We start from the raw sequence: 24,954 nt of genomic DNA, 5'->3' as shown, positions 1-24,954 counted from the left end.
AAATTCCCCGTGACATCCAAAGAGCTCCGTACACATCGCCGGGCAGGAAGATAAGCTCGAGAGCGGGGAGGTAACGACGCGTGCCGGAGCAAGGGGGGGGGCAGGCGGGTGGCAAATTGAATAACAAAGCTCGACCCTCGTTGGAATCGACGTTAACCCACCAGCCCCTCTCACCCGCGACCAACGACGACGACGACGACGATAGCAAAGCTGCTTTTTCACCCCTCACGTTTTGCATAACGATCTTATTTCGCGACTCCCGTGGCATATTGATCCGGTTTGGAGAGAGAAAATTGTTTATTGCCCACCGCACTGGGGAGTTGGTGCAGCGACATGTGCTGGTGTACAATACATACATATATACATACGTCTGTATATTAGGGACGCGTGCCCTACCGTCGTTCTCCGGAGTAACTGTTCGAGTGTATACTCTTACGGCCGAAGCTCGTTTTTCCTTATCACCCCCGACATTTCGCGGTTGTGGCTTTTTAAGCACGTGCTATCAGAGCCTCGGAAAAACTACTTGGTACGATAACGTTCAAGATAATCTCCGCGAATGATGTAAAAATAATGTTCTTTTCTTCGAGGAGACTTGGGCGCGATGTTAGATGTACTTGGAAGAAAAAGGGGCACTACTGGTATGGTAATTGTATCGATCGATCGCTGCTGATCGGCAAGAAATCGGTATGGACGTAGAAAAGCCGCGTGACGGAGAAAGGCCTCCGTTTTTTTTTTTTTACTCGACGTAAAGTGAACGCGTGATTGGCAGTTCTGACGGCTACCACGGCTCGAAAGAATAAACGGAGCCGCCACTAGAGAGATTCCTGGCCCCGAATGCCCAATGATCACTAGCGCCGCGTGTCAGTGCGTATCAAAGAATCGGGCGATACCGCGTGCACGAGGAGATAGAGAGACGAGTCACTGCCCCTAATAATCCCCTGCTCCGCGACTTGTCTCTTCTTCGCTTTGGTATACATGTGTGTGTATCTCGAACCTGCTCCCCCCCTCCCCCGGAGATGTGTGCCAAAGATGAGTCGACAATTTTCGGCTTACGGACTCAATTTGCCTCTAATAAGTTCCCGTCAGTTTTCTTTCTCCATATCCCTCACGACGAGCGTCAAATTGCAATTTATCGCGCGCACTCGAGCTTATATTCCTCTTTCAGCACCCCCGGTGACACCCCCTTTTCAAGGATAATTACTCGCGCGTATAATTATACATTGCGAGGATTGGTGGTTTGTTTAATTATTAATTATTATTTTCTTAAATCTGTATGGGTCTATTGGATAGCGGCATTCGGCACAAAGAGAAGCGATAAGTAATATCGTCGGGCGTAAGTTATCTGAAAATAAAAATATGAGCAAATATAATGGATTACAATGATCAATGTTGGTGAAAAGTTTAATAAAATTTTCTGTGCATTATTTTCATGGTGGTTAGACAATGGGTGTAAGCAGTTTTGTTTGTTTTGCTGGTGCAGCTTTGTTTCAAGGAAATACACATATTATATTCGTGTGCTTGAGGACACAAGAAGATAGTGGTGCAGCTTATCTGAAGCAAAAGTTGATAGGTGGTGCAAAAAGTGAGAGTAACAGCTGTCTCGGGTCTTGATGTTTATTAAAGAAATTTTAAACAATCCGTTTATAAAATGATGGATAAAAAAAAAAGTACGAACCACGTCTCGAGAGTCAACGAGCGTCCCCCAACCCCGTGAGTAACGTCCCCTTTTCCCGTACACGCGTGATGCTCCGGCCGATTTTTCGCGACTAGAGATCTCGGCTCCGTACATATAGGTATAGAAAACCATCCGACGTTATGACGGAACATTTCACGGCTCGGCAGAGGAAGCGGCGTCTAACGGCCCGTGCGACCGACTCTCCCCTCTTTCATCCTGCAAACCCTCCCCAAAGCCAGCGATGTCGATCTTTTTTCACTTGGTCCTTTATTGCCCGGCGAATTGAAATTTGTCTCTCGCGCTTATGCGCTCCCGACGTTTCCTGTCGACGTTGATTTTATTTTGCTCTTTTTTTTTTTTTTTTTCTCTTCTTCCTTTCCCCTGCGCGTGTGTTTACATACACGTATATTATATGTATAGGTATACGAATTTACATGTGCACTAGGAGGGAAATTATGCGTGATATTAAGTTTGCAGGCGCAGCAGTCCCCCTTTTATTACCAAGAAATATGTACAACGTATACCTATGCGTATCAAAGAAAAATATAGCAATCGAGCCCATGACTTGTTTTTGCAATTTATATACGTGAGTGTTACTATAGAGACCTAAACGAAACAAGAGAAAAATTAGAAGGAATTTCGAAGCAGTAAATGGTTGTTGGTCAACTTACGTTTTTCGGCCGCGTTTTCGACTTTTTCGACAGATGGGGTCGGTCGAAGAGGAGGAGCCGAGGCAGGCTTTCTCTCGGTTTTGCGGCGACGGCAACGTCAAGAGCGGCTTTGTTCACAAGAGCAAGGATTTTTTTTTTTTTTTTATCATTATTATTTTTTTCCTTTTTTCGAGAGCGAGGAGCAAACGTCGGTCGGTCTTTTGATATACATATATATATATATATATATATATACAAAGGACAATATTAGTAATTGTGTTACGGCGTGATTTTCATTCACATATATATCTCTCTCTCGCGCATTTCATGCGTAGATGAAACCAAGAGAACCACATAAAAGGGGGGCTTAGGTGGGTGGGGGTACGGGAACTCGTTGAAGGAGTTGTTTGTTGTTGCAGTTGTTGTTCGTAATCAATGAAAAAGTGACGCGTATGTTTTGTTTTACTCACAAAAGCATCGTTTATTTTTCTCTATATCTTTGTTTTTTTTTTTTTTTTTTTTTCATCTTACTGAATTTATAATTTTTGTGTTTGTTCGTTTCTTCTTCTTCTTCTTCATAATAATAATAATAATAATGATAATAATAATCTAGTAATAATTAATAATAATTAATAATGATAGCAATAATTAATAATAAATCGTAATTTACTATCGAGATATTGAGCCGATCGCCGTGATAACGAGAGGATCTGCGTCGCGCTCGCGCGACTTAATTTCTTTGTTGTTTTCATTACTATTATTATTATTATTCTGTAATGAGATGAGAAAACTCGTTTACGTTTTTATTTCTCTCTTTCTCTATTAATATATATTTATATAGAACTCTGTCGATTCGCATACTCATCCAATATGGAGAATCGAGGACGCTTCACAAAATCGGCGAGACTACGCGCAACTTTTGTGACTAGTCGCTTTGCTTATTATTATTATTATTCATTATTTTATTTTTTTTTGTTCTCTTTAATAGATATGCTATACAACATCACCTATGTATAATTAACGTGTACTTGTAATTCGTGTGAACGATGTGTGGTTGCGGTGTATGTGAATGTAATGTTACTTTCCTCCGTACCATGTGTCGTGTCGTTTTTCCCTAATTCTTGAGTTAGTTATACTTTTGTTTTGTTTTTTGTTTTTTTTCCAACGTGCAAATTCTCATTTCTCACTCACATTCGTTCACTCACAGCTAGAATTGTTTTTTTTTTTTTTTTTTCTTTCTTCTTCTTCTTTCTCTAATTTTATATAACTATGTACAATGTGTCCGCGTGTGTCACAACGTCGCAGCGTATATATAATAAAACCTAACGCAAATAAGAAACAACAACAATGTATCCATCAAACATCCAGCCTCACGTTATTATATCTCGCACTCAAAGCAGTCGCGCGCATTATGTATAGCTATTTACACGTATTTTCAATATCAATAACTCTTCCTTTTCTTTCATCTTTATTTTATTCTCCATTTATTTTTTTTTCCACTACTCTTTGCATTTTTTCTCTCTCGTATGAATCTTTTTTTTTATTTTTTTTTTTCTCTTCGAATAATAAAAAAAGCATCGTACAATTTGGTGAAGCAGCACTAATAGAGTCCATCTAACTCGTACGAAATTTGACTCATACGTATGTATATGATAATCATATGATGAATTTTTTGGAGAGATGGTAAAATATCAATAATCGTAATCGTAATAATTATATATCAGTAATAATAATAATAATAATAATAATAATCATATTATTTATCGTAATGATGATATTGTATTTTAATAGTAGTAATAGTAATAATAATAATAATAATAATAATAATAATAATAAGAATACGAATAAGAATAATAATAAGAATAATTAAAAAACATGTGGCGTGCGAGGGAGAAGGGGGTAGCGCGTAGGAGTGTCGGCCTAGAGACTATGTACAGGTGGCGGTGAGGATGGCGAGGGGGTCTGAGCTTGGCCGGGAGTAGCCGGATTTTGGACCTGATAGGAGTTGGCAGCCTGCTGTTGGTGATGATGATGGTGGTGGTGGTGGTGGTGGAGTTGCTGCTGCTGTTGTTGGGTCTGTTGATAATGCTGGTGGAGCTGGGAGTTGACGTGGTTCTGATGATGGAGCAGGTTGAGGTTCAGGGGGTAGGATAGGGGGGAGCCCAGGGCCGCATGTGAGGCTGCTCCGGGCCCCACCGGGCTCAGTGCATGCTCATCCCGGCGTGCGGATGCGGATGATGATGCGGATGATGATGGTGATGAGCCGAGACGGAGGCCGCCGCCGCCGCCACGTGATGATGCGGATGGTGCATTAGTGGCGGGAGATGCGGGTGGTGGGGATGGTGTTGGCTCAGAGACGAGGGATGCGTCATCTGCATGGGGGTCATGGGCGCCGTCGACTGATGCGACAAGGTGTTGCTGGCGCTGCTCGGGTGCGAGCTGGTGCTGGTGTCTTGGGTGGTGGGACCCTGCTGCTGCTGGTGGTGGGCCCCCGGCTGGCCCCCCTGGGGCCCCAGTTGCATTGTTTGCGACTGAGGACCCTGGAGCGCCGGCTGAGGAAGCCCCGGGCCCCCCACCTGAGACACCTGAACCGGGAGCGCCGCCCCCGAGCTGGAAGTGGGACTCTGCTGACTCGCGTTGTCCTCGCTGTCGGAGCAGGACTCGGCCGACGAGCTCCCCGCTCCCCCCTTGCCCTTGCTGCTGCCGCTGCTGCTGTGCGTCTTGACGTGCTTCGCGAGATGATCGCTGCGCATGAACCGCTTGTTGCAGACCGGGCAGGCGAATCTCTTTTCGCCGGTGTGGGTTCGAAGGTGCCGCTGCAATTCATCCGAACGTGTGAACCGCTTGCCACAGAAAAGCCAGTTGCAAACAAACGGTCGCTCACCCGTGTGCCAGCGCAGGTGGGCCTTCAGGTGGGACGTCTTCCCGTAGACCTTGCCGCAACCGGGTATGTGGCAGCTGTGGATGTTCTTCTTCCTCAGGTGGACGCCGGCCGGCCCGAGCCGCTCCGCCTCCTGGCAGTTCGGGCAGTCGCACGTGGCGCGACCCGTGTACCGGCGCTGCGATCGCGGCGAGGGGGCTTGCGTCGTGCCACCGCCGCTAGTGGCGCTGCTGCTGTTCTGGGGACTCGAGCCTCCTGTTCCGCCGCTCGCGTGATGGTGCAATCCAAATCCAGGGGGTCCTCCGGGCAGCATCGACTTGTACGTGTCTTGCAAGAGATTGTGGCCGGCGCTCGTTTGACTGAGCAAGTGGTTGCCAGCGAGGGCCAGACTGGTCGAGTAGTCGGCCGAGTAGTTGGCCATTTGGGCGGCGTGAACGCCAACGCCCACTGTGCCACTGACGTCGAGCCAACCACCGGTCGCGGCCCCGTGCATGTCCCACCAGCCGTCGGTGGCTTTTATGCTACCGTGGCTGGCTCCGGGCATCGTGTTGAACGGCCAAGATTCGTACGGGTGTCTGCCGTAGACCGAACACGAGCCGAGGGTGGCTCCCTCTACTTTCCCGAGTATGCTCGTCTGGTGGTGGTGGTCGGTTGCCGGCTGGGCGCTGGCAGTGCCCGGGAAATACAGGTCACTCGCGTACTGGGGTGCCGTCGAGGCGCACGAGGTTACTGGCGCACGGGCGTAACCGCCTCCGGTACTACCGGCACTGCTGGTCGCGGTCGGCCGTTGCGTCACTCCGGTCGTTGTGCAACCGCCCGTGCCAGCGTTACTCGTATGCTGGGGCGAGCTGCCGCTACTCTGTGGACTCTTTTTCCAGGGGTGAAAACCTTTTCCCACCGCTGCGTCCGCCAACGGTGGTGGGCTTTTACTGCTAAGTTTGTTGCACTGAGCCGCAAGCATTGCCAACGGTGTGCCTCGCAACCCTGGGTGATCCTGAAACACAAAGACGAGACAGGCTACGTTTAGTTGCGCCAACTTGAAAACTTCATACGCTGATGTTGTATTATTAAAGTTGTATGTAGAAGGAAACTTTTTTTTTTTTTTTTCATTATGAAGGTATGCACTTCACAAAAACATATTAAACAAGAGATGATCCATAAGGAACTCGTATCTTGTCTATAAGGACATCGCAACTGTGATTGTAGAAACGGTGGACCAGATATCGCACACATCGGTTGGATTTTAGTTAAAGACATCGCACTGGACGTTTCAAGGTGGATTATTTTATGATACACCTTACTGTTTTTTTTTTTTTATTTCCGTACCCATCCCTTCAACCATATAAAATTTAATAATTGGTGATGCAGCTGACCGCCATCTACGTTCTTACAATAGTCAAACTGGTGGAATCTTGGACTGATTGTATAAATTTCCAAGTAAGCTTCAGCGTAACGATTCATATTTTCTGAGAAGTAAAAAAAAAAAAAAAAAAAAAATACCTAAACTGAGTGGCTCATCGCAGTTTCATCAAGTTTTAGGAATAAGCGAGCTACCGAGCGAGCTAATAATATTTCGAGGCCCATGACCCAGCTACATATGAGCCGGCAGATAAACGTTTGCCGTAATAATGTCTGAAAATGGCTCGCGTAGCTATGTATGTGTATTTAAAAAGTTATTTGGATGGTCCACGTGTATACATGAGTGGGCTACAACGGTTTGGTGGTGTATACACATGTATAATATCACGAGGTCTCCGAAAAGGCGAAAGCCCTGCTCGAGGGTGCATAATGACATAAAATTGGTGCTGCCTTCCTAGTCCTTAAAAAAGAGGGAAAGAGAGAGAGAGAGAGAAGAAGAAGAAAGGGAAGAGAAAGAGATGCGATGATACCCTCTGTTACACGCGCGTGAGCGTGTGTAAGGTATGGAGTGCAGAGGTCGAGAGGAAGAAAGAGATTAAAAATTGGTTGTGAGGTAATGAGGCCCGAGGCGGCTCATTTGGAACACTTTCGTGCAAATTGTCCCCACGCATATCCGTGCAAGGAATTCGTATGAAATTTATACAGTTTTGGGTGACTGCTGACGAAATTCCTGGTTGATCAAAGAATCCGAAGAACAACAGCGTGTGATTTTACTGTTGATAACTGGTTTCGAGAAATTCAATCGGGTCGATTTTCATAACTTAAAATTTATTTGGGATGGAATTGGCCAAGGTACAAAGAAGTATATAAAAATCAAAAGAGGAACACATGCGGCACGAAGTGGAAGGAAGGGAGGCAAAGGGGATCAAAGTAAGCAAGAAAACCGTCGCAAAGGGAATGAGTTAGCCGTGTCAGTGATGCAGAGACATGCCCACGAGAAGAAGACGAGGACGCAGGGAAGAAAAAGACGGAGGTCAGTCGAAAATGAGGGGAAAAAAAAGGAAAAGAAGAAGAAGAAGAAGAGCAAAACGGCAGAAGGACAGAGTGGAAGAGGCGCAAAAAAGGGGGGGATGAAGCACGTTTTGGGCGAGAAGGTAGGAAAAAAAGGAAGAAAGGGGTCTATACGTAGTGGGCGCGGGGTCTTTGGGTCCGCGTGAGCGCGGAAACAGCAGCACGCAGGAAATTAAAGTCTGTCGGACTCGTTGGCCATTAGCAGCCGGCGCCATCGAGGCGACACGCCCCCGCACAACCGCTTCTCCTCCACTGCTCGCCGAGAGCAGCTATCCCGTCTGCCAATATATATATATATACCCTTACGCAATTCCCTGGCAAAGACAACACGTATGAATAATCTTTTGCGAAAATAATGCACATTAGTGGCCTCGTAATTGATTGTCTTTGACGTACGAAGGGGAAAGGGTTGAGTGTGGCTTCGAGCAAGCCGGTCGATACTTATAGCGAGTACATGTAACATGTCTCGGTAAATTATACATATCAAACTCTGGGTTGTGACTTTTGCAAAAACAATCGCTCCACCGCCATGCATAGATAATCCCTTGATCGCGATGAGATATTATTTAAAGCGGCGTTACTCTCGTTAAATATTTACCCCAATACCAGGTATGCGTTACCGGGATTCATGCATTTCTCCGCAGCAGTTTTCCGAGCTGCGAAAAAAATGCCATTCTGCCGGTGCTCTGGCGTGCATGTGAACATAGATAGTAATCTCGTTCTGATGTCTGGTTGTTGGCAGCGAGCTGCGGTTCAATTGTTTTATCGACCAAGGAAATTACACTTGAAAAAATTATCAGTCCAAATGATGTCTAGTTGCTCGTAGTTTTTGCAACGAAACCTCCTTGAATTGATGGGGATCGATTCGTTGATAAATTATTGCCCCTCGGTTTTACACGACTATACATTATATGTTGCATCACTGTAAAAAAAAGACACGTACGTCGGGGCATTATTCAAGAAAATCCAAGTCACCTGCGGTCTACTTAAAACTTTAAACAATCGATCCCCGTCTGTTGACACAGTGAACGACTCGACATTTCACACAAGCTCGGCAGCGATAAACCGCGATACATTATTGACAAGAACTATAAGCTTCGCGAAAGGAGCGCGCGCGCGAGGGGAGACGGTGGTCGCTTTGCAATTGTGGGAAATAACAGACCACCCTTCCGAGCATTATTAATCGACCTTTTTTTCTGTGTCACGTGGAATTCTTGTAGATTCAATGGTGCAAGGCTATCGAAAAATGATGCGTACCGCCAGACAATCCAGATGAAGAAGAAGAAGAAGAAGATGGTACCTATACCCGCGCGTTGTACCATGAGACATACACGCGTGTACGACCGCTTTGGATGTGTGGGTATCGAGGGGGAAAAGGTGGGGTTTCCGCGAATCCACCACGCGCGCGCAAGGGTGACTTGTGGGTATACGCGACGGCCACGCCCATATCTTTCTCTCTTTCTGCTGTTGCGTGCGCTTGTGTGTGTGTGTGTACACTCGGTGAGGATGGAGTTGGCCGTATTGATCCGACGACTATACATTACGACGACAACAACGCCAGCGAGTGAAACAATGCAACCTCTTCCTCCGCCCTTTTTCGGAGAGGATACGACTCCCTGCTCCTTGTACGGCCATCCGTGCATTGTACTCCACTTGGACAATCAATTATTTTCGATGTTTGCGTCATTATTTTTACAATCTCAACATTTGGCAGTGACAAAAACAATCTAGTTGGATTACAGTTCGCAAAATATGATGAAAGAAGAATGCAATCGGCGTCAAGGCGCAGTGCAGCTACGGGTGTACTCCACTTGAAGTCACATAATTACACACGTACCGTGCCTCGGGAGAAATGTGGTCCGAGACGCGTTTCGATGCAATTGTCTTTGGATCGTGTGATTTCCTAATGAATTATGCAGGCCAACGTGGTAATTCAATTCACCCGGGGCGGTACGGAGTATTATTAGAGGCACGTGCATCGCGGACGGGAGAGAATAATGGTTCTTTCCCGATGCGACGTTGCAAACTAAGGATAACTCGGGTACGCGTTGGTTGAGCTTTCGAGCGCAAGAACTACTTAACGATCAATATTCGATGCGAGCAGAGACGATGAGGCATGTTTTACTTTCGCAAATTTCGAATTTAAGGCTCAATTTGGAAGAGCGTATGGAGGAAGAAAAAGAGAAAGGAGCAGCTACGGGGTATCCGTAATGAAGTCGAGATTCCCCTCGAAATTTGCACTCAATAAAAATAAGGCATCACATAATAAAGAGAGGTAATCTTCTCCCAACCAAGTGCAAGATTAATTGGCTCACGTCGCTCGATCCCTCCGAAGCGCGATACGTGCACACGCACGACCGATGAGCGCAAAGGGGTAAAAGCCCCGGTGCCGAAAATCATCGTGTACAACAATAACGTATACACCAAGACACGAGTTGTTGTTTTTTTTTTTTTTTTTTTTTCCTCAAAAGGCCGTCCCTCGAAACGCGAGCTCGTACATTTATCGTCGATCCTCATTAATAGAGCAACATCGTCGAAAGCACGGGGGCTTACGCAGTGAGTCCAAGCAAGGGCCGCGAGAACATCATCAGCGTGGCGGCGCCTGCCTGCCTCTCTCGTAAATAAAGCACAAAAAGGAGCCACAATCTTTGGGATGAGCTGCCGAGGGTGGCTGGAAACAGAGAGAGAGAGAGTGGAATTACGGGAGGTAGAAGAAGATCGGCCCTGCGTGTATACCCTCTCGCGCCTCCTTCGGTCGGTCGAGTTGAAAGGCTGACCCCCCCCCCCCCTCCTTTGGGCCCAGGCCTTTGTTTCAACTCGAGGGTTCCCCCGGTGCTAATCACGTCTGCCTGCTGTGTATATGCACGTGTATTATATATTTACGATGCCGGCATAAATTAAAACTGAGAGATATCTGCTCCGGAAATCCCTTTCGGTTCGCATTACCGGCGTTGTAACTTTGCACCCTCGTGCCCAGCACTCTGGGTTGCACAGTTTGATTTTCGTACCTTTTCGAACCCGATGCTTACAACTGCGATGTACATGGAATACAATTTATTATGCGCGAGTGAAACATTATTTGTATCGAGTGTACAAGCGTATCGGTGGATAGCGATCGGTACGAAGTTTGCGGCTTTCGTGGGTAAAGGTCTATAGTGATGTACGGAGAAAGGCGTGATGGCTATGTGCAACCCTTTTGGCGCAACTGAAGCACGAGAAGCTTCAACTAGTTTCGCCCTACGTGTTCATAGACTCGTGTATACCTACTCGTAATCGTATCGCATGCGAAAGGTTTGGAGGCTCTGATTATTTGTTCATCGGCTGGCCACATGCAAACCACTGCTCCGATAAGCCGACTTTATTGCACTCCAAGCGAGGTACCTATATTACAAAGGGGCTCGTAACGCTAACGATACTCGAGGGAGGGTTTATCGTTTGTCTTGTACTTTTGGCACGAGATGAAGTACTCGAGTTGTTTAGTGCGCCAATGTTATGGAAAGTTTGCGCCTGAGGGATGTAACTCGTCATTAACTTCGGTAACGATGGGAAGCGAAAAAAAAAGAAAAAGAAAAATAAAACCTCTTGGGTAAAAATAATCGTCCTAATAAATTTCAGGCCGAATGAGACGTATACCAAAACCGATCGCTAGGTTTGTTAGCTTAGCCACTGCGCTCGTCAGCTCCGAGGATTATTCATCAAAATGATTGGGGATAGCTTTCAAAGCTGGTTGATTGATGTCTCTCGCTTTTTCATCCACTTATTTTTGTTTTTTTATACTCTCGACCGAGAAAAAAAAGGACAAAAACTCGGCAAATGACTTTTTAATTTTTGCCAATCGCGAGATCAAAAACGAACCAAATGTTCGGCTGGACTCTACGTACAAAGTGAACAACCTTAAACATTTACAGTCTGCAGATCCGTGATAGTTGCTATACACTGCACGCATACCAGTGTACAAAGTTCTTTTGAAAAATATTGAAAGGCTCGACGTGTTCCATCAAATATTCAGCCAACCTGTACGGACCTTCAACGTGGATGGGAACAAAATCGATACCGAGTGACTGATCCATAATAATTTTTTACACCGCGAGTTTGTAGTGGCCATCAACCATTACCAACACCGTCTCCTTTTATATAGATAAAAAATCCCACGATTGAACCATCACTCGTTATTTTTCCATCCAAGTTCAAAATTTTCGAAAAGCTACATCTATCAAACTCGAATACCGATACCGATGATAATCACGCGTTAAATTAATATAACACGAGAGATACGGGTATTTCAGATGTTATCCGAGGCGTGCGAGTCGTACACTCTCGCGGCAACACCTGTGGACTTCCTAACTCCCCGAGGGGGCCCCCTCCATATGCTCCTTCGATCACCGATCGGCACATTTGTTATATAAGAGGAGGAGGGAGGGAGACAGCCATCGTTTATAATACATTCACGGGAGAGAGAGAGAGAGAGGAAAGCCTTTCGGATTAATAATTTTATTCATGAGCCCTCGGGGCCCTCTCGATGATTCGGGACACGTTTCGGCCCCCGTTAGTTCCCACCGGAGCCTCTTCCTCGGCTACCTGTGCTCGGCCCGTCCTCTCTTTCCAGCTCTAAATTATGTTTTTTAATTAAAGCCCATCTAGCAATCGAGGAGCCGAAAGAGAGCGGGAGATATACATCATTACGGAGAGTCCCGCTCCCATTCGGTCCCAACGCTAGACCCACTGATCACGCACGCGCGCGCGCGTGTGTGTGTACAAGACACCTAGGGACTCCTTGAAGCCCCGGGGCTGTACAAAACAGGGAGCTGCAGAGATTTATTCGGCTATCCGCGTACACGTGTGTGTGTGTGTGTCTCGTAAAGAGAGATGGTAACCGACAGTCCCCTCATTTCCTTCTTCTTCCTCCCTCCCTCTCGTCGACCCACTCGTCCTCATCATCATCATCATCATCATCATCAGTATCGCCGACGTCGTCCACTTTTATGATTTACAGAGTTTTTGTTCCTGGGCCTCCGCTCCTTCACCGCGCAATATTGGCCTCCTTTTTTCTATACGCATGCACGGCTAGACCACCGTAACGCGTGGCGCTCTACAGAGTCAAAGATTAACCCAAGAGAGCTAGGAAGGAGGGCCTTAACGATTTCCGGGTAAAGGGACTCGTGTGTATATAGCCAACCCCTGGCCCAAAAGAGCCCGTAATTTCGTCCTTAAGAGAGCTCGACCGACTTTTCGGAAGCACGCATTGCGCAAAAAATGCGAAGACGAGCCCGTCGAGGACCACAGGGTTTTTCCTTCTTCCTCCTTTCTCGGGTGGTGTAGTAGTAAAATTCAAGATTGCCGGGTAAATTAGCCGATGGCTCGGGTGGAAGAAGGAAAAAAAAAAAATTGATTCTTTGAATCAAGCCGGCAATTATATTGCAATTACGCGAGCGAACGGGAAAAAAAGTTTTTTTTACGATCATCCCGTTCGTCTAATGTGGGTTGAAAATTAGCTAAATAGGACACCCCCGTCCTCCCTTATTTCCTTCCTTGAGATTGTTTTGTTTCTGACACCGTTTCGATAAACTCCCCCTTCCCACCATATATCTATAAGAAGTGTACTTAACAAATAAAAAAAAAAATCACACCATATCGATGCTGAAGGTAATTAAGTACAGCAGTGCCGATAATTTCTACATTTCCTCGGTTGAAGAGCCTATAGCGTTATACACGAGTGATTGGATGATTGCACGTTGTTTTGCTTCAGGTCGGATCGTGGGCACTTAGCGTGCGAGTTTTTAACCGCTTCTAACGGAAATTTTTTGCACCTCCGTGAAATTAAAGTCGAACAAAATTGGGACTTGAGAAACTCGTATTGGTATTTTAATAGCATCGATTAAACGGTGGAAGCGAGTGTTTAGAAATCTTCGCTCCTAAGCTGAGACAGATATCTCAAGTGCAGCAACAAAAAAAATGAAATATCCAAACGAATCACATATTGCCAGTTCAATCAAATTATTTCACGCGAGCGAACCTGAGGAAAAAAAAAAAAAAAAAAAAAAAACGCCAACTCGAGTCTCTGCCAATGAAACATAGCGGAGGTTAACGAAGGGTATATAAGGAAAAAAAGCAGACCAGGGCACGTCTGCCAATTCATTAGCCAATCGTAAATCCGTTGGGATGAATATTAAGCGGAGAGACATTACTGCCACGGCCATAACTCGCGACCGGTTAACTACTCTTTTCTCCGTCCCCCCTCCGCGCCATCCATTTGTACTCGGACTTGCACAGCCAATGCGTCAACAGCTCTGCAGTGCTAAAAAGGAAAGAAAGTGAAAAAAAAAAAAAAAACAAGTGCACGGTGTGTCGATCGATCAGAAATCGTTTCCTCGGAAAGGGGTTGGCGTGAAAAACGAACCGCATAAATGGCCTCGTCGGTCCTTGTGTCTTCATTAGTCGGTGGTAATGAGCGCGTAATGGGCTCACGGTGGTGAATCACACGCGGTTGAGTGCTCGCGGTAAACTCGAGCGAAACTAAATGGTAAATGTTTGCTACTGACCGATTAGATCTTACCGATGCGGGGAAATCCGGAAAACGGGTGTCGATAAAGAGATCGGTATTACGACTGTCGGGGAAATCGAGTGGAAAAATCTAGGAGATGATTGTTGGCTCAAGGAGTCTAACGCGATGATAACCCAATTTTACTCGCGTGCAGGGATCGGTATGTCAAAGTGCAAAATAACAAATGTAAAAATTTACGTACATGTAGAATATAGGTATCACATATGTACCAGCTGACTGAAGATTTATCACCAGTTGCCGTGTGTTGCACCGAGTACTTGGTATTGCCAATGTCGGGGGAAGGGGGGTAGATTATATATATAGTTCTCGAAAATTGACTTGTAGGGATGACTGCGATATTTTCTCCAATCAGCAGAAACCAGTCGGTTACGTTCGATTTGGCCAATCTCTCAGGTAGTCCGAACAATTTCCAAACTGACAAACCCCTCGACACCCCACACGTGACGAAAACACATGCCGAAAAATAAACAATGATGAAAAAAAAGTCGTCCCTCGCTTCTCGCTTGTCCCCTCGAGGATCAGGTAGACGGACGACACACACCCACGCAAACAAAATCGGAGCCGAAACGCACTGTTACAAATACACCTGTACGTGCGACGCGGCAGTTTGGAAACCGCGCTTACGCGCTCCCGTGCCCGGTAGCCGATGCATATGCGCTTTCCGCGCGGGAGCGCCGGCTCGAGAGGAGGGAAAAATAAAGAATCCGAGCCGGAGGCGCAAAGTGGCGTACATCAGGAGCCGGGGCATTAGCATATAGACAGAATTGGCCCCCGGCTACGTGTTCTCTCCGGGGCCCCCTCCGTGTGTGTACGCACGTGATGTATATAATATATGGAAGCTGCATTCGATCGGTGGCCTCTTCGGTTTTTTTTTTTTTCATTTTTTTTTTTTATTAACGATCTCGTGCGCGCAGTTAACGCGCCCGCGACGCGCTCGGGCTTCCGTTGGCTAACCTGTATACATACCTTTGTATATTTGGGATTTTATGGGTGCCGGGGGTCTTTAAGGGCTATCGGTCGCATAAACGAATGTAATTGGGAATCTGATTCGGGTAGCTTTGAGTCTGCCAAACGAGCGCTGGGGGATCGGTCGTCTTATTGTTTCGTTCGATTTGGTACAATTATTATGCGGGATACCGCGGGAGGAGGGTATATAATTTATCGAGGGGGTAAGGATACGTGACTGCTTACGAGTGTCCTTGTGTACAACAAGCTTTAATTAACTGTCCATCTGATTCTTCGGTAATGTTGTTCTTTACCTGTTAACATGTACGTAATTTATTAGATGATTTTTGATGAACATCAGAACTATTGCTTGTGATTGCAATTGGAAGCCAAAGTAAACGAGATAGAAAAGATTTTTCAATGAAATCGATGCCACGAATTCTTACCGATTTACAATTTTTTTTCCTCAAATCGGACCACTTTTGCCTTAAAAAACAAAATAAAACAAAAATACTTACGAATAATCTACTAATGAAGAAACCAAAAATTTTTTTTCCTCACGTGTACCTGTAGATCGGTAAAGAACAAGAAGGAGGAGTAGCAGCAAACTAACGAATACGATTACGAAATCGATATTATACAGTTCTCGTATACCACCGACTTTATTAATCCGATCGTTTGCGAGGGAGAGACTTGCACGCGCATGGTGGTCTTGGAGCAAAAAAAAGAAAAAAAAAAAAAAAAAAAAAAAAGAGGGGTATATATATATGCCCTGCAAAGCATCTGACACATAGTGGCGGTGCTCCTTTCAATTAGTTATTCGAGCCTCTAGCGTGTAAATAGCACCGAAACGCGCGCATCGCTTTGGGCCCCGGAATTAGACGATAAATCCACCGATATTATTAGCATATAAACGAACGAGAGGAGCCTTTTTTCCTCTCTCCCTTCTTTACCCCGATATGGTGTTGACTCCCGAATAATATTGATCATGTCTTGTGTAATATTATCCACACTACGCGTTTTTTTCTTCTGTTTTTTACTTACTTTTTTTTTTCTTCGTAAAATTGTGTCCTTACTTTACATGTAATTATATACGCTTGGCTCTCTATTTTTCATGTTCCCTTAGTTTTATCCTGTATATTGCACAGGTAAAGAACAGCTCGTTTTTGTGACATAAAAATTCACCCTATTTTCAAAGTCGACATAAATATTTAAAACACATTATCCTCCTTTCGTTCCTCAAACGGTCAAATTGAGCTTTTTTTTAGATTTTTTTTTTTTTAATTTTTAATCTAAGCATCATTATTAAAATACACAACTACACAAATGTCAAAACACAACATTTGGAATTTCGAGTTAATCACAGCAAAACGTTCAATTGATAGTTTATGGAAAACAGCAGGTATAGGTGACACAAAAACAAAAAAAAAAAAAAACAAAAAAAAATGCAGCAAAGCCACTAAGTATCACCCCCTCGTCGGTCACTCGGTCAGTCAACATAACATGTATATACGAGCTACTGCCGAGCACGGTATGAAGGATATGCGGCATCTCTCTTTAATATGGCTAGTCGGAGTTTACACGTATTTTATGTAGTGGTAAGGTGGTTTTCAAACCAAGTGGTAATTGGTTTTATGTCGAGCAGCTTCGGGGGATTTATTGAATTCACGAGTTCGACAATGTGACGTCCACTTCATTGTTAGTTGAAAAAAAGTAAAAAATCCAAAAAATTATTAAAGCGAGACCGACTCCCGGCCAAAGATAAAAAACACCCTTGAGTATTTAACTAAAACCCCATGGTACACGTACAGCGCAGGAGGAACAAAAGCCCTTTTGAAGATCCTCGAGAACTCAACGAGTTATATATATATATATATATGTACCAACGCGGAGTTACGTGTAAGCGCGAAGTGGCATGCGTTTACAGGTTGGCTCTGCGGGGCGCAGAATTTATAGCTTCATCGCGAGGCTGCCGCAGACCCGAGTGCGAAGACACGCGAGCCAATTTGCTTCCCCTCCTTTTCAACTCCTGGTTTTGGTAAAAAGGAGCGAAGAGCCTCCGCCAAGGTTTCTCGGTCGGGTATATTTTCACTCGGGTCTGTTTTATTTTTTTTACTTTACTCCTTTTTTTCCTTCCTCTCGAAAAAAAAAAAAAAAATAAAAGCAGGAGCTTCCCACGCATGCTTGAAATTTTAAGCCAACTCCACCAAAGCGATTCAATTGAAATCAGCCGCAAAAACCAATCAATAAACCATGAGCTGATGGTTGTTGTTCACCCAATAACTGGTCTCCCATTGCAGCTGTACGGACCAAATAAGTTGGCGAAAATCCCGTTACCAAAGGGACCCTTAATTTGATCCGAAGTCCCCCTCCCTCCTCCACACCAACAGCAGTCAAACCACGCGTCCTATATCGAGACTGTGCGGCACAATCGTCTCCTCCTCTGCAAACGCGACGTCGCTCGAGATCACTGCAACAGACTGTGTGACACATTAGACCGCCCCCCGTGGGGAGCTTCAAGGATGTGTCTGTATGTATACATATTGCCGAGGGGAGGGTCTCCGACTTGGCTCCTTTTCTTCCGGCTCCTTCGGAATCATCGTTTTATACGATTACGCGACCTGCCGTCGAAAAGTGACCCTCGTGTGTTCTCTCGCATCATAAATAAATTACATGCCGTATCCTTCCGCAGTTTGTCTTCCCGAAAAATACCATTGGCTTTTACGATCACACCGCACGGGTTCTAGTTCTCTCGCCTGAAAGGAGAATCCTTTTTTTTTTTTTTTTTTTTTTTTTCCCTTCCCTCCGCGAGTTCATATAACATAATGTAGACGCTTGTGTGTTTCAGTGGAGCTCGGTTTTATGCTTTTACGGAGTCCGATTTTTTAACGGTTCCTCTTCACTGGAAATCGCTCGAGTACAGCTACGAGAATTTAGGATCTTTCGCCGGTCAATTTTATTTGGTTCGGGGAGCGATAAAACACGTACCCGACGCGATCGCGGATTTTTAATGATTTACGGTGGACATCCGAGTAATACGTATAATACCCACGTAACAAAATATATACCGTTCTACAGAAGCAATTAGCCGATAATGTTGCTTCCTCGTATCAAGCTCCCATTATTTATTGAAGAAATAAGTATATCGCCTATATTTTGCTACACTCGCAAGAAGCTCTGCATGAATAATGGCCCCGATAATGACAAAGAAGAACAATCTAGTTTCGCTTGCGATTTTCCAAGCACGAATGAGAAAAAAAGGCACTTTCTTACAGTACGGAGAAAGAAAACTCTCCATTAAGGATCGATAGATCGGCGGCTACCGAAATTTCGCGAAATAACGCGCCTCAGGTATATACTTGGCATCGGCTCCATCCAAACGTAATTAACGTACGTATAATGTACGTATGTGGGGTACACAGCAAAAGGCGGCTCGGATTTTCGCGCGCACGTATAGCGTGATCCGAGCGAATTACCCGAGAGCTCCTCTCGTTAATGCACCGGAAGACGAGAAGCCGGAGCGTCGTCGCCCGAGGCTAAGATCCTTAGAAGAGAGGGGGGGGGGAGGGGGATGAGAGGAAGCTGGAAAAGTCATCGATCGCATGATCGACGGCAGAGATGCTGCCTTACGTACGCGTATATATATAGTTACGCAACGCGTGCGCACGAAGCGCCGATTCGACGAAGGGTATTTTATGTAACTGCCTTTCATGGTATCGGATGCTTCTACTTCTTCTTCCTTGCTTTGCGTGCTTCCTTTTATTTTTTCACTTTACAATTATTGTTAGTACGTGCAGGGTTGTTGGCTTTCGATTACGCGAGGGGGTAAAATTTCGCGGCGTTTCTTGCGAACCTTTGCCGATTCGAGGTACCATTTTTGGCTTCTACATAGTAAATATATCCATCGGAAATGGAGGTGATTGAATAATTGAAACTCGGGCGATAATTTTTTTTATTTTTTCAACCACAACGCCGTACAAAAAACACCATGTTTTTCTCTCCCTTTACCCGAAGCAACCCAATTACACCGCGTGCCCACGCACGCTTATTTGTCGCTGTTGTGACGTTATGCGCGCTGTTTATGGAGTACGCCACATAGTTACGAAAGATCCGTGTACGCGATAGCGGAAAAAATATTTAACTTTCGTTCGTGTGTGCAAGTGCACATATGCTTTGTTGTGGGCGTAATAGGTATTATTGTCTTAATTGGGAATGGCTTATTTGCTCGAAAGCGCGTTAGAGACAGCAACGGCTCGGGCAGGAGGAATTCATTTTCACAGTTGGTTGAGGAGCGGATGTGGACTGTATTTTACTTTTAAATCGCGACGCTAACGAGCCTCTTTTAATATTGAAACGGAAAAACACTTACTTTCAAAGAGACGTATAGGTATTGTCTTGCTGCTTCGAGAATCGCATATGGGGTATGTACGAATGAGTGAAAAATTATTTTATTTTCCCGCGTTAAAATACCATTTGTAGTTTCAGCGCACAGTGATTACCTACAATTGGAGAGAAAGATATTTTAAATGCTGGAGCAAACTCAAAGTGGCAGCTAATGGTACGTATCCTTCAATATGGATGCATACATACATCTTAATCCATTGTTATTAATTATGTTGATTAATTGTTATGTATCCTATTATTCTATTAATTTTCTGTAAATTATTTGAGAACCATACGTGGTTATACCACAAGGTTTGAATAAATAATTAATCTAATCTAATCTAATAAAATGTAGAGGTGCTTCATCTTTTCACCAAAAGCTGCACGTAACGAGGCCAATATACCATGTAATATCTAAAGAAAAAAGATCAATGATACGAATGACCATGTGAAGTCACTTGGATAATACGTGACAACTAATTTTATACTAATTGATTTCCAACCCACCTATTCCCTTCTACATGCAGTATCTGAAAAACACTTACATGCAAGAGGCAGGTTTTGTATCAATATTTGGTCAGACATAATGGACCATATATATTTTATTTCATTCATTCATCCCCAAACCCTTAACACTGTCACCTTCTCGTGTCGGGTCGACGTTCCCTCCGTTCACTCACTCCTTCTCGTTACTTACACATGCAGTCAGTATGGAGGAAGACAAGGAGACAACCTCGTGCACGACACCTACCATCCGTATACATATATACATTCGTGCACGTGAGAGAAGGTAAAACCACTCTGGTTGTGTATATACTGTGTATATGCATATTAGCGCCTTATAAATATTTAGTCCTTCGCGCTTGTTATACTCTCTGGGGAGACTCTTTCGCCTTGTTAATCTTCCTGCCATGGGTATTAAGATACGGACAATACCAAGTATCATGTTTGTTAACTGTTTTTAGTGGTACCCAATGGAATTAGAACAAATGTTAATAAAGGGTACATTTAATGGCCAACTGTTTGAATTTGTGCAACCTATACGTGTGTATAGTGTTGGTTAATGTTCAACTCAGATGTCCATGAGCATATTTTTTTATTTGGATGATTTTCTTTTCTCTTTTTTGTTTTTCTCTGCGTCGAAAACTGAAAACTGAAATGACATTTGGTAACCCAAAGAGGAATTTGTTTTTTTTTGTTTGCTTCATTTCAAACATCTCCTTGGAAAACCCAAAAGTTTTCGCACGTGAGCCACAGTCGATCGGAAAAACAAAATCAGCTGCTACGCTTTTTTTGCTCTTGAAATAATCGTGGCAAAGTCGGGCGAGAATCAGCCAAGTGGCGGTGGTGCGAACGAACGGTAGACAGGGCCAGGCATACAATGCGACGGGTAATGATACTTTCGACCGGCCGGTTATCGGTGTAAGGTCGAGGAGCGCAATTACCCGAGTGGCGCGGCAGCGGTGGTGGCAACGCCGGCGACGACGCCAAGCAGGGGCAGGACATGGCGGAGTACGGAGCCGAACCGGTTTCGCCTCACCTTTTTTCCTTACCCGAATCAGAGAGGGAGAGGACTGTATATATATATATACCCTCACATACACACACACTTTGTGACTTCTCGCGTGAGTGTACCGTGCGGCGGGCACAAAAGTGGCGGCGCTTTCGGCCATTCGTACGTACGTATGTGTATACCCCACTTTTGGGCTCAAGATGGCAAAGTGGGTTTTTTTTTTTTTTTTTTTTTTTTTTTTATTTGGAGCTCAGGTCTCGCGTGGTTTTGGCGAGGATGTTCTTTGAAAGGTGCTCGGGAGAGGAGACGTGGAGAAAGCAGGTACTTGTTTTTAGATGCGTGCATTATGGCTTGTTGGAAACTGACGTTTCAAACTTACACGCTATACGTACGAGAAACAACATTCACGAGATACTTTGAGTCACTTTTCGTTCTGGGAGGTGTAATTTATGAACGAACAGATGCATGGCTTTCATGAAATTTTGACAAAATGTTGCACTCCATTTGACAGCTCCTAACTTGGACTGAGGAGATTCTCGTCGGGGTATTCGTCTTTGTTGTACAACCAGAAGCGATACTACACTTCTGTAAAACATTTCATCTGTAGAGACATTTTTCTTAAAAGCCTTAATTTGGATAAGCCCCCACCAAATGATATTCGGATGTTTGAAAGCCTTCGATATACAATTGTTACCTGAACAAAACAATCTATCGAAAATTCCACGGACCATACGTTTAATTTAAATACTGCTTTGAATACTTCTTCGTATAATATATGTACACATTGGCACAAACGAGTATGTATCCATGCGTATAAAACTTCCAGTGCCATTTCGGGATTCTTGGATGGATGTAAAGTCTACTTGATCTCTTTGGTTTCACGGCAACTCTAAAACGGCATCCATCCCATCCACATGGAAGGAAGTTTACGTCCAATCGACGGTCGTGAACAAAAAAAGGACGAAGAAATATGTTGATGATCCAACAACCCCGTGTCAACGGTTATTAGGTGGCAACACTTTTTATTGGCCCTTTGCCGGGTGACACACCGAGAGCTCAATGATAAATCACCACCGGGTAAAAAAAACTCCACGAAGCCAAATGGAGAGCTAAACGCCGAAGGGCCATCGTCGCGATACACGACAATACGCGCACTCATCATCATCATCATCATCGCTCCCAATCCGTCTTCCCTCAATCCACCCATAACACTCCTCTCTCTGCCCTAGAAAGCATCGGCCAATTCAATCGGACGCGCCGTATCATCGACTCGATAAATCACTTGATACTCGAGCACGTGTGCGTGTGTTTGTATACTCGCGTACAAGAGCGCACAACCTTTTCTCAGCGCGTAAACTCGCTCGGGGTTGCGGTGAGGTGCTGTTTTGATTCACCCAGCGGGTGGCACCCCGGGCGACCCTCCCGCTACGCTTGTGCGCGCGCGCTCCGGCGTTTTGTACAGGGTATATGCACATGTACGCTATCTGGCTACTTCCCCCCCCCTTGATGCTATACGTGTGGTGCGGGGCGCCCAGAGAGAATCTATATGTATACATTTGTATATATACCATCAGATATGTTGGGTTGGAGCTGCGAGTGGCGAAACCCCGTGGAGCGAGAGCTTCTGACGTTATACCTTTAGAGAGTGAGAGAGAGAGAGAGTAAGGGATATGGACGAGGTGATATGTGTAATAAGTGCTGCTGGGTTCTCCACAGGTTTTGACGAGGGATACGGAGAGGAGGATGTTTTATTCTTTACTCCGTTCAAGCGTTTCAAGTTTTTTATTAATTCGTAGACGTTTAAGGCCAATTGGGGGTTGCGACGTGACCTTTCAAAGGGAGGTTTGGGGAACCGAATCCGTGTAGACTGTCGGAGAGGGCAACATGCCTTCTGGAACGTGAGTTTCAACGAGACTTTGGGAATTTTTTATCTTTCACATCCTACAATTACCAATTTTCAGTATGAAAACCCCCAACTATATTCCAAAGTCTCAAAAAACCGAAATTGCTGGCAAAATCCTCTTTTAACAAAATAAATTTCAAGCCAAGAGAAAAAAATATTTACCGCAAGGTAATAGCAATCGTATAAGTCGGCACAGTACGCAGAAACAATGAATCGAGTGTGTGCGGCTCGCGAGGATCAATAATAAAATAATGTGTCAAATCAATCACGACGCGCGTACGGAGACTCTCTTTCTCTGTGGCTCATGTTTTATTGATCGATTCTCGAGAATAATAAGTACTGTTCATGCATATGTACGCGAAGCTTGACGATACGAACGAGAAAAATTGCCCGAAAAAAAAAAAAAACAATGCGCCGAAGAATAAAACAACTTGCATAAATAACTCGTGCATTCATCGCAAATCGTTGGCAACTTTATTTTTTTGCGACTTCACTCTAAAGTTTCATTTGCTCGCGCATACGTATATTATCGGTCATTTTTAGTATACAAACAACTTGCATAAGAAAAGAGCAACTCCGAAGATAATAGCGCCAAAGTTTGATCCGCGCTTGAATAATACACGTATCGTATCCACACGAAATATCGAACGCGTGCATGTGGACCAGAAAAAAGAATCCAATTTTTTTTTGCGGCGAAAAGCGTACAAAAAAAAACAACCCATGCAAAAGTTGTCACCACTCGATGTATCTGTACATACACGCGTGTCTGTCCAAGTTGGAACTGCAACGCCGATGATGTACAACAAACGCACGTATCCGCTCGAAATTGCAAGCCTCTTTTGACGTACACGCGTGATGTTTACTACCGCATGTGCAGCTGCGCGATATGTCGACGACGAGCCAACCGGACACACCACACGCGTGTATAGCTGATGAGGCTTTCGTCGAAGTGAAAGGGGTCGCGGTGCACTGGCATTGCAATTGATTTGTGCGGAAGCACTGCAGGTGAAAGTGCAGCGCAAGGGTTGAGTGATAACACACGGGCGCGCTGCTTTCTACCCCCATGTTTTTCTCCTCCATGTGGTTTACCCGAGTCAGGTATTCTTTTTTACTTTTAGTTTCATTCCATATGACGCGGTGATGCACCTTGACAAACAACTGTTTCCACCGGTGAAAATTGATGAAAATTACCGGTTATACAATTAGCTCCACCGTTGACAACGTTCACTTCATTTTGGCGTCCATTTAAAAGTATAAGAACGCAGTTCTACAAAATCGATAAACATTTACCTACAATTGAGGATAAGGTGCTCCATCACGTGGCAATCGGAAGGACACCGCCCTCGTTCTCCCTAAACGAAAACTTTCGATGATGGACCACGACTTAACTCGTCAAAAAGGGGTCCCACCTTTCTCCCGTTATGGATGCGAAAATCCCATAGAAAGACAAAATCAGCGCTCGCAAAGTTGCCGCTCGCCGATCGTAATAATTATGCAAATGGGACTCGACGACTGCGAAGGCCTCCAACTTTCCAGACACTCGCTTTTCCATTTGCCTCGTCCTCTCTATTCCCTTGAACGCTGTATTGTAGGAGCGACACGTCCATCGATCATAATGCACATTGTCTGCGAGAGTTGGTAAGAGCAAGAGAGAGGGAGGGAGATATAACTGACAGCCAGCTAGTCTCATTGTGCTCGCGTACACGGGGTTGTACCTTATACGTGTTGGCGAGGAACGGACACGCCCGAGAGTGGGAAAAGCCAAGCGGGTACTTACATCGCGAGTTTGTAAGCCCAGCGAGGACAACAACAACGTGGAGTGTGTTTTTCGGGGTGACACATTTTTTCGTGTGGATTCGTGACGCGAGTACCGTTTAGCTGGTGAAAAAAAAAAAAAGAGTATTGATACGTTTGCTGCTAATTTTTTACTCCTGTCGTACTTATTTGTCTTGGAAAAAAATCTTTTCGTCAGCAGATTTTGTCACTCATTATTTTTTTTTAATTCTATTTTA

General features: G+C 44.8%; 1 protein-coding gene across 2 annotated transcripts in view; it reads right to left on the bottom strand.

The window, feature by feature from the left end:
• Positions 1–2,569: 2,569 nt before the first annotated feature.
• Positions 2,570–24,954, bottom strand: part of Sp1 (transcription factor Sp8) — a 40,647-nt gene continuing 18,262 nt past the window's right edge. For both annotated transcript variants that reach the window (XM_089596785.1, XM_089596786.1), the window contains exons 2-3: positions 5,210–6,200; positions 2,570–5,141 (exon numbers count right to left, since the gene is read on the bottom strand). In XM_089596785.1, the coding sequence (XP_089452911.1) occupies positions 4,246–5,141; positions 5,210–6,200 (1,887 nt within the window). In that variant the 3' untranslated portion in view covers positions 2,570–4,245. The remainder of the gene's footprint in view (positions 5,142–5,209; positions 6,201–24,954) is intronic.

The sequence above is a fragment of the Copidosoma floridanum genome, unplaced genomic scaffold (assembly GCF_036245765.1).
Source record: "Copidosoma floridanum isolate Cflo_tuat_1 unplaced genomic scaffold, Cflo_Japanese_pri ptg000030l, whole genome shotgun sequence".
Taxonomy (NCBI): domain Eukaryota; kingdom Metazoa; phylum Arthropoda; class Insecta; order Hymenoptera; family Encyrtidae; genus Copidosoma; species Copidosoma floridanum.
The sequence above is the reverse complement of the archived record's forward strand: the minus strand, read 5'-3'. Positions and strand labels throughout refer to the sequence as shown.